The 14030-nt window shown below is 46.8% G+C and overlaps 3 protein-coding genes across 4 annotated transcripts; all 3 read right to left on the minus strand.

The window, feature by feature from the left end:
- Positions 1–9: 9 nt before the first annotated feature.
- Positions 10–5677, minus strand: LOC114450701 (intermediate filament protein ON3). Of its 2 annotated transcripts, XM_028429012.1 has the most exons (10): positions 5301–5677; positions 2790–2998; positions 2649–2709; positions 1506–1601; positions 1182–1346; positions 939–1064; positions 707–850; positions 546–622; positions 329–375; positions 10–144 (listed from the first exon to the last, which is right to left on the minus strand). In XM_028429012.1, exons 1-10 carry the CDS (start codon positions 5613–5615, stop codon positions 38–40), a joined length of 1347 nt encoding a protein of 448 aa, XP_028284813.1. In that variant the 5' UTR covers positions 5616–5677; the 3' UTR covers positions 10–37. The 2 variants fall into 2 exon arrangements, with proteins under 2 accessions (XP_028284813.1, XP_028284812.1); XM_028429011.1 differs by having other exon boundaries at positions 939–1346.
- A 484-nt stretch (positions 5678–6161) lies between these two features.
- Positions 6162–9482, minus strand: LOC114450829 (deoxyribonuclease-1-like). The gene is made up of 10 exons (XM_028429228.1): positions 9327–9482; positions 8883–8975; positions 8709–8803; positions 7610–7690; positions 7412–7524; positions 7218–7330; positions 6882–7036; positions 6707–6803; positions 6512–6632; positions 6162–6393 (listed from the first exon to the last, which is right to left on the minus strand). Exons 2-10 carry the CDS (start codon positions 8961–8963, stop codon positions 6308–6310), a joined length of 942 nt encoding a protein of 313 aa, XP_028285029.1. The 5' UTR covers positions 8964–8975; positions 9327–9482; the 3' UTR covers positions 6162–6307.
- A 433-nt stretch (positions 9483–9915) lies between these two features.
- On the minus strand, positions 9916–13883 carry sec13 (SEC13 homolog, nuclear pore and COPII coat complex component). The gene is made up of 9 exons (XM_028429232.1): positions 13746–13883; positions 13498–13542; positions 12853–12968; positions 12486–12637; positions 12015–12148; positions 11787–11920; positions 11557–11677; positions 11032–11178; positions 9916–10351 (listed from the first exon to the last, which is right to left on the minus strand). The coding sequence occupies exons 1-9, from the start codon at positions 13746–13748 to the stop codon at positions 10241–10243; spliced, it is 963 nt and encodes a 320-aa protein (XP_028285033.1). The 5' UTR covers positions 13749–13883; the 3' UTR covers positions 9916–10240.
- Positions 13884–14030: the final 147 nt, after the last annotated feature.

The following is a 14030-nucleotide window of genomic DNA, read 5'->3' on the forward strand; positions in this document are numbered from 1 at the left end:
CCTTACACAGTGTGTGTGTGTGTGTGTGTGCGCTCTCTCAGTGTGTGCTGAATCTGCTGTGATCTCTGGTCTCAGTGGTCTTGATCAGCAGCTTCGGGGCCGGAGAGCTGCTGTTACTGTGGAAGCCATTAGTACTTTTAGTACCTGGATGGAAACAGACAGGGAGACGGTGGAGGAGGAGGTTTTAAAATGAACAAATACACACGTCCTTTCTTTTAATGACGACGTCTGGATCTGTGGTCCAACCTCTTTTTTAAAGATGTCAGGTCAGACATGGCAGGTGCTTGTGTTGCTTACTGTCAGTAGTGCCTCCTGGTGTGTTACTTACTGTAGCTGGAGATGGCCTGGATGTTGAGGATGGACTGTTGTCCAAGTCTGCAGAAAAGAAACAGAGATGAATGAACTCCACCCCTCTCTCTCTCTCTCTCCATCCAGGACTACAACACTGCAACTGTTGTGTGTAATTTGGCCAGCAGAGGGTGCTGCCTGCTTGTTGTAGCAGCCTGATGTGGCAGCAGGTGTAATCTCCTCCGCCCTCCTCTCACCTGTCCTCCTCTCCTTCCAGCAGCTTCCTGTAGGTGGCGATCTCAATGTCCAAAGCCAGTTTCAGGTTCATCAGGTCCTGCAGGTGGATGGAGACCAGGATGACATCACCTCTGTCTCTTTTTTTTGTGTCACTGTGCATCGTTACGTCTTCCTCACTCACCTGGTACTCCCGCAGCTGTCTGGCCATGTCCTGCTTGGCTCTCTGCAGGGCGTCCTCCAGGTCTCTGGTCCGAGCTTTGGCCTCTTTCACAGCCAGCTCTCCACGCTCCTCCGCTTCAGCCAGCTGGTTCTCCAGGCTGCCACGCTGAGGAAGGAGGGGTGGGCAGAGACGATGAACCCACAGTGCTGAATATGATGTCTGAACTGATACTGAACACTGCCTCTAGCTGTACCTGAGCTTTGACAGCTTCTATCTCACTCTGCAGGCGGCTGATCAGTCGGTTGACCTCTGCGACCTCTCCCTTCACCATCCGCAGCTCGTCTCCAAACTGGCTGGCCTGCACTGACATTTGGTCGAACTGCAAGAGGCAGAAGGTCAACAGTGAAGCGTGGGGTATATTCATGCTCTCACAAACACAAACACGTTGTTGTAGCACATCCCTGCGGTTGTGTTCGTCCCGTGTCTTCATCCTCACCTTGCTCTTGTACCAGGCCTCTGCCTCCTCCCGGCTGCGGGCTGCTATCTCCTCGTACTGAGCTTTGACCTCAGCCACGATCTGCTCCATGTTCAGGCTGCGACTGTTGTCCATCTGCACCACCACCGAGGTGTCTTTGATGCTGGCCTGCAGCTCACGCAGCTCCTGGACAGGGTGCACGGAAGAAGAGGTGATGAAGTTACAGCTGTGTGTTCTATGAGCTCCTCTTCTACGACGTGGACACTTTCACACTGTAAATGCCTTTCAGTCGTAAATCAAAGTCATAGTTTTCACAGGTCAACTCAGCAAATACATGAACTACACCTCCTCATAGATGTTACGCAGGAAGTTGATCTCATCAGTCAGAGATCCAACCTTGTCCTCCAGATCAGCCTTGACCAGGTAGGCTGAGTCTACGTCCTGAAAACACACAGAAACACAATGTACAGGATACAAATACTAAATTACATGTGTGTATTTTGAAGAAGGATCAGAGGCGATTATATGATTACAGCCCATAAAGATGTATCAGTCTGTCCTTTAAACAACAGAAACAACAGAACTACATGTCAGCTAGCTACCGCAAAAAAAGAAATTATTCACAACCTAACCATAAAGCCAAATAATTAACTTAAAATGACATAAGTATATATTTATATAGGATTAAACCACAAAAACCTGATGATACTCATGAGAGAGAGGAAATCTTACTGAGATCTGAGGCGTTAGCTGACATTAGCAGGAGTTAGCTTTGTATTTCTATAAATTATGAAATGTATTTTCTTCTAAAGGTTTGTGGCTAACTCAGAAGCGAGGCGGCTGCTTTACATTCTGATATTTTGACGTTTTTCGTTGTTATTGAAACATTTCTGTGGCACAAAAGTTGTCACAGTGAAACAGAAAATTATGAAAATCAGTGATGCATTGGTCTTATATTGCGCTTTTCTGCTCTGTTGGGCAAAGCTTACATTGAGATGCATTATTCTTTCACACCACATTCACACAGTGGCAGTGGTAAGCTACCAGTGGTAGCCACAGCTCCCCAGGGGGAGACTGACGGAGACGTGGCTGCCAAGGTGCGCATTCATACGCATTCATACACCAGTGAGTGCACTGGAGGCAATGTGGTGCCTTGCCCAAGGACACACACTGATGACTAGGGAGGAGCTGGGGTCGAACCGCTGACCTTCCGGTTATTGGACAACCCTGCTCTACCACTGAGCCACAGTATAATTACTGGCAATGACAGTTTAGACCTGGAGACTGTGGGTATATTACAGTAAAGTGTCCATTTAAATGTGACCCCAGCTGCTGCTCCCACACTGAAAAGGAAAGCTGCCAAGTTATTTATGGGTTGTGATGCATGTGGGAATGCAGGAGAGACAGTAAGGACAATGAGACGGGACAATGGAGCGCTTCGTCTTACTGACCACACCTGTATGAAGGAACATGAGTGTGTGTGCTGACCTTCTTTAGGATAACAAAGTCATTCTCCAGGTTGTTTCTCTTGTTAATCTCGTCCTCGTATCTGTGGCAGAGACAGAGCCCGGTGCGTTTAGTGACACAAACAATGCCGGGACATTCAAGAACTCAGCCGATGTTCTTTACTTGTGTTTGTAGTCCTCCACCAGGCCCTGCATGTTCCTCAGCTCCCCGTCCAGTTTGGTCTTGTCGTTGTTGACCAGGTCCATCTGGCGCCTCAAGCCTGCCATGTAGGCCTCGAACAGGGGCTCCACGTTGGACCGGCTCACACCCTGACCCTGCAGCAGCTCCAGCTTCGTCTCAAGCATTTTATTCTGCTGCTCCAGAAAACGCACCTGTGGGAGGAAGGCGGGTCAGAATGTACGAACACATCTTCACACAACAACAGATCAATACATGTAAAAACCCACCGGAACCAGCAGTGGACCTCACAGCTGAGAGTCAGCGGTTTGGATGTGTTATGCTAGTAGTAGCTTAACTGGTTCTATGCTGTTAGCCTGGTGCAGGAATGAGGAGCGGACCACGAGTCCAAACTCACTTTACTAAATTAAATTAACGTAAGATATTTATTTTTTAGAAACTTGCTTATATTCTTGACCCAGTTTAGAAGAACAGGGGAAACAGCTATCCTATGTGAGGTTAAAGTTAAATCCCTGTTCATGTCATACATTCCTGAATGCCTCTGTAATTACTGCATTTAGTGGCGCTAATGCTAACAGATCATAATGACATTGACTTTGCTTTGCGGGCTAGAAAAGTCCTTCATGACTCACTGCTGCTCTATTATTTATTTCTAAAAATCATCGTTGGCTGATCCTTCATCTCCCTCTGAAAATATGTCGTCCTGTTTATGACTGTATTCTGATGTAAAAGCTTGTCTTCAGCCTAATATGGACTAAACCATCAGAAAGATGATGTCCTCCCAGAGGTCGAAGGAACGCCGTTGTTCCAGCAGACATTCAGCTCAGTGTCAACACCGGACTGTGCTCCAGGCCTCAGCTCGTGTTTCCCGCCCGCGGCCGGGTTTATCCGCGGCCTTTTATACCGTCGAACACAAAACCTGTGTTGTGCTGTCCCTCTGAGACGCGTCTGACCTGATTGATCAGGTTACAAGGCCGCTCTATAGAAGGGAAATGGGACAGATAGCTTAAATATCCAGAGTTTAAATCCCAGATGCATTCTGACTCCTGTGTGAAGCTCCGCGGCCTTTAAAGGAACGTTTAGATGGAGTCAATGACGTGTTTGCAGCTCAGATTTCTGGTGTTTTTGCAGAATATTTCCCAGTGACCTTCTCTGTTATTACCCAGGTTTAAACTGCACTCTGCAACAAGTAGAACTCTGTCTATGGTCTGCGTTGGACTAATGACTTCTCTGCATGAGGGAACGCGCTCTTTAATGTTTCAGGAAGGAGTCGGGCCAGCTGGGGTTGGATTACAGCAGGTAGCTGCAGGGTCAGTGTCTCCATGTCTTCGTGCACAGCTGCACAGTTTGTGCTACAGGTCAGTGAAGGAGACGAGCACACAACACCGGGCTGTTCTTCTGTTAAAGGTCCAGGTTGGCTTTTTAACATCTTAAAGCTCCGAGGACAAAGACTCTGTGTGTGTGTCAGCTTTTAGCTGAGAAGCCATGTCAAACATCTCATTTACAGGGATGTAAGAGTTCCATGTCGACAGCGTGTTTGTTAATAATGACTTTAGGATTAAATGTGTAGAATTCCTCCTTTATTATTTACTAATAAATAAACATGCAGGAATTTTAGATTTAAACTTGTTCATTTTGTCCATTTTGTCCATTTGGACAGGCGGGCGTCCGTCCAGCAGCTCTCTGTCTCTCTCTCTCTGTCCCCCGTGCACCTGAAGTGTATCTCTGCTAACAAAGCTTCTATTGTGAGTGTGTTACCCACTCCGTGAGAAAGCAGAGATGTTCCCTGAGTGGAGTATCGATGTCCGCCGTTATCACACAGCCTCCCCCACCCCTCTCTGTGGGAATGTGTGCAGGCTGTGTTCTGTGTTCTGTGTTCTGCAGGAACTTCTCATGTTTACATCCTGTTTTTACAACACTGGCCTGTTTGTGTGTCTTTGACGCGGGCACAGATTAAAACATGCATTTATTTGTAGCGTCTTTAATTTAAACTGGAGCAGTGGCTGTGATGGGGATCGTGTTTCTATCTGTGTGTAGCTGTTGCATCCATCATGGAGGTCAGTCAGAGATCCGGCCCGGACTCAGACTTTTGTGGCTCCTTCGGGTCTGGTTTGGGTTTCAGAGCAGGTTTAAAGTTCAAACATGCAACAGATGTGTCTGGTTCCTACAAACACATTCATAAATGTCTGTGTTTCAGTGTGATGACAGATTATGAGTGAGCTGCAGGTCAGATTAGAAGAGTCTGAGATTGTATTTAGATTACATTTAAAATTTCACAAGAAAAGTTAACCCACTAAATGCCTTTATGATGCTTTTCACATCATTTAAAGGGTTAAAAAGTCTTATTTTAAAATATTTAACTGTAAATTCTATTTTCAGCCTCAATCAGTATCATGTGTTTCATTTGATTTTTTTTAGTACATGTATATAAAAATAAGGTTTTATATTTGCAGAAGGGGTTAATGTGCCCTTCATCACGCTGCTGCAGCTCTGTACCTTGTCTATGAAGCTTGCGAAGCGGTTGTTGAGGCTCTTGATCTGCTCCTTCTCGTGGGCCCGGCTCATGGACAGGCTGGGGTCGATCTCCAGGTTGAGGGGGGCCAGCAGGCTCTTGTTGACAGACAGGGAGGTCAGTGAGGCCCCCAGGCCGTGGTGGTGCCCATTGGTGCCCGCGTACAGAGAGCTGCTGCTCAGGGAGATGCCGCTGAAACCTCCCTGACCGGGGCCAAAGCCGCTCAGCCTCCGGGAGCCGCCGCTGCTGCTCCGGACCGAGTTACTGGAGCTGATTCGCTTGGTTCGGCTCAGACTCATGGTGCAGAGACGGAGGAGGAGAGTTGATGAAGAGCAGCAGAGAAGTGGCCGAGGGCTGAGGACAGAGAGGTCTGACCCTTAGTGAGGAGTCTCAGGTGTCCTCCGTGGCCTTTTAAACCTCCTCGGGGTGGAGTCAGGAGAGGAGGAGCGACGCTGCTGGGGTGTCTCTGTGCAGAGAGGATCTTCCACCTCCAGCAGGTGGAGGTGAGAAAAGCCTGATCTGTTCTCCATACTGCCTCGGGCTTTCACCTTTCAAGCATCATCAGCATTAAAAACACCTTTTAACTTAAAAACGTTTTCACAGCACATTAAATGCACACACACGACCTCTTCATGGGACTCTCCCCTCTCTAAACAGTATTTCCACGTCTTTAACGGTTACCGTGACAACAACATCCCTCCCATGTAGCATATATAACCACATGAGAAGCATGTATGTAAACACCGGTTGTGTCTGGTTTTAAGGTTTCAGGTCACTCTCCCTTCAGAGGGGACGACCTCTGAGTTCATATCTGAGCAGCAAAAAGAGACACGAGACTCCTCAAACACTGTCACTGATATTTATTGAATCTTTCAGATGACATTATTTGACTTAAACTCACAGTAACACCCCGATGGGGGAATATTCTAACGCACTGCAGAGAAAGGACCTCAGTGTTCGGGTCTTCTGACGTCTAATTGAAGCTGTTCGGTCAACGGACATGTCTTCTCTGTTTCGGAGTCTCTGATGTCTGTCCTCGCTTCCTCTTTGCTGCGACAGTCTTCTTCTTCTGTGGTCCTGTTGGTTCATAATAACAGGAAGGAAGCTGCTTCACTATCAGTTTGTTGATTTTTGTTTTGTTTTGGATTTCATACAATATACACAGTTACCAAATGAAGCACCAAGATGAACCCACCTCTCTTCTGTGCTGTGGTGGAAGTTGTGTTTGTCGATCGGGGCGTCGCTTTATTCTTTTGCCCCTTTGTCTTCAGCTCCAGCTCCACCTCCACGGGGTAATGGTCACTGATGCTGAGAGCCTCAGAGAGAAAAGACACATGTTAACTGACATCGTGTGCTCTGTCATGCTGTCACAGGAGGTCTTCATCGTTACCTCCTCATCCGTCAGCTTGAACTCGGTCTGGAAGTTAAAAGATTTGGCCGAGCCGGGGACGACGGCCTCCAGCATGTGGTCTCCGTACACCACGATCCTGTTGGCGGCAGAGGCATCATGAGGCGCCTGATCTCATAAAAAACACCCTGATAGATGTGCTAACGTGTGCTGTCACCTGTCATAGGTGTTGTCATTGAGGTTGCTACTCGTGGTGTCGACATCATCATCGATCAGCCAATGGTAGGGAGCGGAGCGGATGCTGATCATGTTCTTCTTCTTGTTGGACAGATATCGTCCATCTGCATTAAAGTCCCCCAAAATCATAATGTTCTGCAGGATAAACACACCGGGATGGGATGTTTTATGTTCTTAAAGCTGCACAACAGTGCCCAGAAGCATCAGAAACCTGTAACATGCTACAGTCTGTTGACAGCCGGAGCTGACGTCTGTCTGCTGCCCAGTTCATTTGGTTCATTATCTGCTTCGTACATTATGTAAATGTTTGACTTACATCTGTTCCCCATCTCTCCCTGACAGCAGTGACCACGTCGTGCAGCTCATCCAGCTCCTTAAGAGAGTCCTCCGGCTTGGTGTGGACCGGGATCAGGACCAGGTCGTTCACAGCTGAGCACAGGTACAGAGACATAAACACACACAGTCTGCACCTCGTGATGACTGAAGACAGGTCTGATAGAGAACTCAGACCTGTGGTGGGGCAGCTGAAGCGCAGGATGAAGGGCTCTCTGGCGAAGGCGTCTTCATCTCCTGTTTGGTTGTCTTCATACTGGTACCTGTCCTCCAGGTTCACCTCGTCCTCTCTGAGACACACAAACATGTAAGGAGACACTGTGGTACATACCAGTGGCTTCATCATCAGCTCTATGTGAGGCTAACACGACCCACCTGTAGAAACAAACAAACTTCTCCTTGTAGGTGTCTCGTCCCAGCGGGTCGCTGGCCTCCATGGCGTAAGGACGATTCTTACTGAAGGAAACAGAAAAGCATTACGAGGTCACATAAACTGCTGCTAGTCTGAAGCTAACATACCAATGCTAAGCTAGTACATACGAATATAGTGGAGGTCAAATGTGTTGAGACCAAGCAGCAGCCTTCGGGGCTCAGACTTGAAGCCCATGCGGAAGTGTCAAAACTTGTAATTCACGCCGCAACCACTTGGGGCTGGCTCCAAAAGCGAGTAATTTCCCATAGACCCCCATGTTAAAATGACTTCAAAGCAGAAAAGAACATGTTTTGGAGTTTTGGCGGACGTGACGCTGCCAACATGGCGGCGGTCATCAACGTCCTGGAACCTCCCACTGAGCCTCAGAACGGCTCTTCAGAAACAAACAGGTGACGTCACGGAAGCTCTGTCCATAGTTTTTACTGTCAATGGTTGAGACTTAAGAAAAAGGTAGAGAAGCTTGTTACAGAAGGGCGAATTTAGCTTTTTAAAATGTGCTTAATGTTGCAAAACTGGTCTGTAGAGACGTTTTGATCCTTAAACCTTCATGTGAAAGACATTCAGACATGAAACCTGTTTACATCAGCTCCAAGGCCAGGTGTGACGAAGCCTGACATACAACTAACCCACCTAAGTCTGTGTTTCCATGTCAGTGGTTCCAGTTTCAGTCTCGTTTGTGTGCTCTACAGACACCCAGAGCCTGACCCCTGCACAAGCAGCGAAGGCCAGAGTGGCAGGTCAAACCCCCTGAAACACCGAGCAGGACCAGGCTCTTAAGGGCCTCCTGCTGGTGGCTGGTCGGGTGACGGAGGAGAAGAGAGTGCAGGACAGAGAGGAAGGAACAGAGAGGTGAGTAGACCAAAGAAAAGTTATAGTTCTGGTAAAGGTTTAGGCTTTGCGGGCCTCCTGTTCTACGTAGCAGACTCTAGGAACCACATGTAAGCCTGCACCTGTGTGGTGCTGTGAGATCTCACAGGTGTGATGGAGCTCGGCCTCTCAGGGACTCCACATCCTTTGTTATTAAAGGTTTTCATGACTCACTTTGCTTTGTTGAGCTGCGCCAGTAACTTCTTCATGGCTCCACCTTTCTTATCCACCACCTCCAGTATCACCACCACACTGTACCGAGACATGATCTGGAGCAAACACACACCACCTTCTTAATCTTTAACCCATTATCAGGCTTCCAGCTGCTGTATAGTCAGTTATTATTACCTTGACGAGGGTTTGGACGACGCTCTGGTCCGAGACTTTTTTCCCTCCCAGGTTTTTGGCATTGAAAGCTGCTACTTTCATTTTGACTTCAGTCTGAAGGGATAAAATGGAGACGATGGTTGAAAAGCGAAAATGCCTTCGGTCTAAAATCCACCTTGCATTCATGCATTCAATAATGATAATAACTTTAGACGGTCCTACACTCATTTGCATTCCAAAGAGGAAGAAGTTAGGATGTTTATACGTTATGTTGAATTTGAAACGGTTTCACTTTCTGCCACTGCACCCATAAAAAAAAATACATCAATTAACATTATAAAAGTTGGACACCTTGAACTGTGACTGAACCTGAACTTTAGAGCTGCGGGTGTTTGCTTCACACACTGACGTCTACAAAGTTAAAGTCTAACTGCGACTGTAAATTTCAACAGAAGAAAAACTCACCGGTGCGGCTGCAGAAACAACAGTAACAACTGCTGATGTGTCGGCAAAGTCTGCAGAGAACTGAACAACCACCAGCTGAGCAGGAAGTGTCTCTCTCACACACACACACACACACACACACACTCTGCGGTCTTTGTTGTCAGTGGCAGTGTGTGTTTCCTGTCTGAATGCAGCCGAGGAGATTATCACACACATTACAGGGCGCTGACACTTTAAAGCTCGAGGTCTTTATAAGGAGTTAGGTTTTCTTAGTTACTTCCCACCCCAACACACACACACACACACACACACACACACACACACACACACACGTCTGTCCTTTAATGTTGGACATAATGAGTGAGGAAGTGAAAAAAGACAGAGTACTGCTGTAACATTAATAATTATTTAATGACATCAAATATGAAAAACATCCAGGGTTTCTGATCCACGGTCGTCTTGGCAGAGTGCAGCTTACTAAATAAACCAGGAAGTAATATTTTTGCTAAGGGTTGTTTACAGTCTGATGTAAACAAACACATGAATAGAAAACAACACTGCTGCTGTGTGACGTTTCCTGCTGGATGAAAATTAAAATAAGAGCTGAAAGTCGAGGGACGGCGGCTCATCTGGTGTTTTTTTTTGTTTGTTTTCTGCAGATGGAGGTGGAATGTTTCAGGAGCAAAGCATCGTGGGAAGGCATGACGCCGAGTTTTATTTCAACAGACATTCGTGAATGTGTGAGAACTGGGAAAACAGAAATGTCTGAAGGTTTGTTTCTCTCCCCTCTGATTAAATCGATACATCTTTATCCTGAAGGTCGAACTCGTGCGGCGGCCTGATAAGATTACAGAGCAGTTCAATCACTGTGGACGTCTTTTTTGTCCAAATGTCCAGCAGGTTCATTCATTCATCGCTCGCAGGGGGTCACCGTGTCACTGCTCGTTCTGCTGCGTGTCTGTGATGGTGGAGACGGCGCCTTGTCCTTTGCTGACATCACTGATGCACGCCCACTGACCGTCCATGGACTCCTTCCACAGCGTCACCTAAGAGCGAGCAGTCAGACATCAGAAGTCCATCATTAACTGTGACAGGTAGGAGACATCCTGAGACCGTTTTTAATGCACTGGATCGTTCCTGTTATACAAGCAGGCACAACGAGCTGCTGAGGAAGCTCACAGCTCGCCTCACTAGAGGATTTTAAGTTATGTTTGTGAGGAAAATATCAACATAAAAGTAACTTTTATTAAAATAAAAAGACACACGCAAATTAGGAAAGTGTCTCAGCTAAAACACCCCCTAACTGCCAATATGTCCTCACTGTGGTTCAGCTGTGAGCTCACAATGTGGCGCCTGGCAGGCTGGATTTCTGAGGGATAGTCCTGAGCCTCTGTGAGGTCACACCTCCTATTCAATGTTGTGTGGGAAAAGCATGAAGGTGCCATCAGAGGAACTAACGGCTCCAAAGTGACGGCTGAGATGGTCCAGTGGAATGACTCATAGGAAACAATGCACAGGCGCACACCTCTGATTGTTCCATGGTGGCATGTCTAAAGTACGACACTGATGCAGCACTGCACCGGGTTCATTTGAAGTTTAAGGACAAACAAAGGAAGAATAAAGGGCTTAGCCGTCCAGCATTACTGTGTGTGAAAGAGGGAAAAATTCACAGTTTGACTGCACAAGTGCAGGACTGTGCTGGGATGGGCTACACCACATGTTTTACCTTGTTGTCTCCTCCAGAAACAGCCAGTATGTTCCCAGTGATGGACCAGCTGACGTGCCACACCACATCGTTGAACTTGTGGAGCAGTTTGGCCGTCCAGGTGTTTCCTGCTGGATCATCACACGTCCAGATAAAAACGCGACCGTCCTGGAAGAAGGCACAAAGGAGAAACAGTCGAGGTAAGTGCATAAAAATATCAAACACATATTTCACAGGGTGTTGTGATTCAGCCCAGTTTTATAAAGTGATAAATATTTATGAAGAAAACCTCCTGTGACTAACTGCATGCCGACTTTAGCTCCATCTAGTGGTATGTTTAGAGAAAATAGCCTTATGTTTAGCTTTAAATGAAGTATACTGTAATCTACGGTGGCCGAGAAGGGCCACACAAATGCAAAAGCCTGTCACAGCTAAAGCACTCTACCTTCTCTCCGTACTTATATTGCTATGAAGTTAGCTTCATAATTAAATGTCAGAGCACATACATACAGTAACCACTGTATCGCTGGGTCTGTTAAATCTCACCTGAGAGCAGCTTGCGATGGTGCTGGTGGGAAGACCAATAGAAGGAGCCCAGCCGACGTCTCTCACCCAATCACTGTGAGCCTCCAGCTTCTGATCCTCCTTCCACTGACCGTCCTCCTCTCTGCAAGGCAGGAAGTGACAATTAGCATCTGTTTATTAATCATAATGAGCATAAACAGCGTGGATCTCAATGAGGACACTAAATATTACACAGAAAATTGGTCACTCACTTCCAGAGTTTGACAAGGTTGTCGCAGCCTCCGGAGACGAAGCGTTTGACATAGTTTGGCTTCTGTCCAGACGGCTGATCGATCAGGCTGCCCGGAACCACGGCAGGAGCCCAACTCACTGCGTTACAGCCAATCTGCAGTAAAATCGCAGCAGAGACACCGACAGGGTGAAGAAGCCTGTTCAGATGTTGCACCTCAGCATCACAAAGAGGCGTGTATCAGACTCACAGTGTGTGCGTTGCTGATCTTCTTGATGTCCCACTGTTGATCTCCAGTAAATGTGAGAAGGGAAATGGCTCCGTCTGAGCTGCCACAGGCCAGGATGAGACCAAAGTCATACGGACCCCAGCAGACAGAGTTCACTGCAGACACCGGAGCAAAGCAGGGGGTCAGTTTACTGACGGGAAACGAAACCTGTTCTTCAGCTTTAAACCAGATGATTCTAAAGGAGTATACTGGTGTCAAGCGAGCCAAATTCAGCCCACATCCCAGAACAGTGAGAGGAAAAAACACTCAAACTAGTCTGATGTCCCTGAGCAGACACATGATGCTGCTAACATGACGTCAAAACTTTTACACACAGCATTCAATCCAAGACTAATTACAGCAACATCTCACAGATGCATGTGCTTCAGTGAGCCACAGACAGAGCTTAAAGTTCGATCAGAGTGATCATCACAAAGCGATTCTGCTACGGACCTGATGACTCGTGTCCTGTGTACTCGTACATCTTGTCCCATGATCCGTTCTCCTCCTTCCAGATGATGACTTTGCGGTCGTAGGAGCAGGAAGCCAGGATGTTACCGAACATCGGGTGAGCCCACGCCACCTGCCACACGGGACCCTCATGGCTACACAACAGAGACAGACAGAGTGGGTTTGAACCATGTAAGGCAAGACTCTGGGAAATATCCAAAGTATCAAACTTTTCTGCAGCATTTTACTTCTGATAAAGAAGTAACAGGTGAAAAACCTACTATAATTTGCATTATGACACATTACATTTTTTATATATGGATCTTCAAACACAATCCAGATTTGATGCCATTAACTGTTGGGTTCTTACCCTCTGAGATCTGCCACCAGAATCTGCCCTCCGTTCCTGACGTCAAAGATTTTCACGGTGCGGTCAGAGGAGCAGGTGGCGAGTCGAGTCCCGTAGTAGTCCATCTGGGCATCGTGCTGTACCAGACAGAACAGCAGCCAATGGATCAATAGTTCCCTGGCAACATATCTTAAGATGATTTTATTTCCTAATATTTGTTGGCGACTCAGGCTTGCTTCAGCTACGTTCAGGGTGAACTTGAAGTCTACCCTTGGCCACTTCGCAAAAATAAGTGATCGTACTTCATTCAATCTATGCAGTGTTTCCACATCCACTCCTCTTAGTGCTACTCCACATAGTAAACAGTCCACCACCAGCCTATAGCTTGTTGTAGCACCTTAGCAGTCATATAAAGGTTTTGCTTTGGTGCAGAATCATGGGTCAAGCCTTTAGTCATTTGCCACTGCAGACTGGAACTGGTCTGATATCATAACAGCACATTTCATACGTTATATTTTCAGAGGATGACGGTTTTTCTTAAAGAGTTTTCATCTGATATTGCTCAACAAACAGCCACAATACAGGTCTAACTGAATGCTAACGTTAGCCTCGACCACCAGCCTAGCTTGGACTGAACGGAAAAGAGCAACAAATGGGAAAACTTACGATCATGTCCTCGTGAGAGGTGTCCACCGTGTTAATAACGGAAACCTGAAACACAAAAAAACACATAAATAATTAAAAGAAACACGCAGAAATAAAGACATTGCATGTTATATGGTTAGCCAGCTACTATTAGCAAATCTGCTAACGAGCTAGCTACTTTGGGCACGTCAGCAGCTCACGGTTAAAAAAAACAAAATCACAACCAAGTAACTTCGCCACCGGCTTAAATAAAAGGTGAGCAGACTCACCATGACTGCAGCTCAACCAAGAGTCCTCCGCAAGTGATTCCTGTTGTCTCTGTAAAATGAATAAACCGGGATCTCCAACTACTCCGACGTGGCAACAAGTGCAGAAGCCGCTTCCCACCGAGTCCCACCAGATTTCCTTACCCCCGGAAACAACCGACGCGCAGCAAAGGTTCCGCATACAAAAATCTTTCGCTACTAAGATCAGGTATAGACAATATAAGGAAAAGAAAGACGTAATAAACCATGCTAATGTTAAACATAGACATCACCACATTAATATTTGTA

Source organism: Parambassis ranga, chromosome 18, assembly GCF_900634625.1.
Source record: "Parambassis ranga chromosome 18, fParRan2.1, whole genome shotgun sequence".
Classification (NCBI taxonomy): Eukaryota; Metazoa; Chordata; class Actinopteri; family Ambassidae; genus Parambassis; species Parambassis ranga.

Bases quoted from the DNA above. Each gene is read 5' to 3' on its own strand.
- LOC114450701 (XM_028429011.1), bottom strand. From the start codon at position 5,615: ATGAGTCTGAGCCGAACCAAGCGAATCAGCTCCAGTAACTCGGTCCGG. The intron at 851-938 runs GTACAGCTAGAG...CTCCTTCCTCAG, and splicing joins TAGAAGCTGTCAAAGCTCAG to CGTGGCAGCCTGGAGAACCA. The intron at 623-706 runs GTGAGTGAGGAA...ATCCACCTGCAG, and splicing joins GACAGCTGCGGGAGTACCAG to GACCTGATGAACCTGAAACT.
- LOC114450829 (XM_028429228.1), bottom strand. From the start codon at position 8,963: ATGAAAGTAGCAGCTTTCAATGCCAAAAACCTGGGAGGGAAAAAAGTC. The intron at 7,525-7,609 runs GTGGGTCGTGTT...TGTGTGTCTCAG, and splicing joins AAGTTTGTTTGTTTCTACAG to AGAGGACGAGGTGAACCTGG. The intron at 7,037-7,217 runs GTAAGTCAAACA...TTTATCCTGCAG, and splicing joins GGGAGAGATGGGGAACAGAT to AACATTATGATTTTGGGGGA.
- sec13 (XM_028429232.1), bottom strand. The intron at 11,921-12,014 runs GTGAGTCTGATA...ATTTTACTGCAG, and splicing joins AGATCAGCAACGCACACACT to ATTGGCTGTAACGCAGTGAG. The intron at 10,352-11,031 runs GTAAAACATGTG...GCTCGCTCTTAG, and splicing joins TTTCTGGAGGAGACAACAAG to GTGACGCTGTGGAAGGAGTC.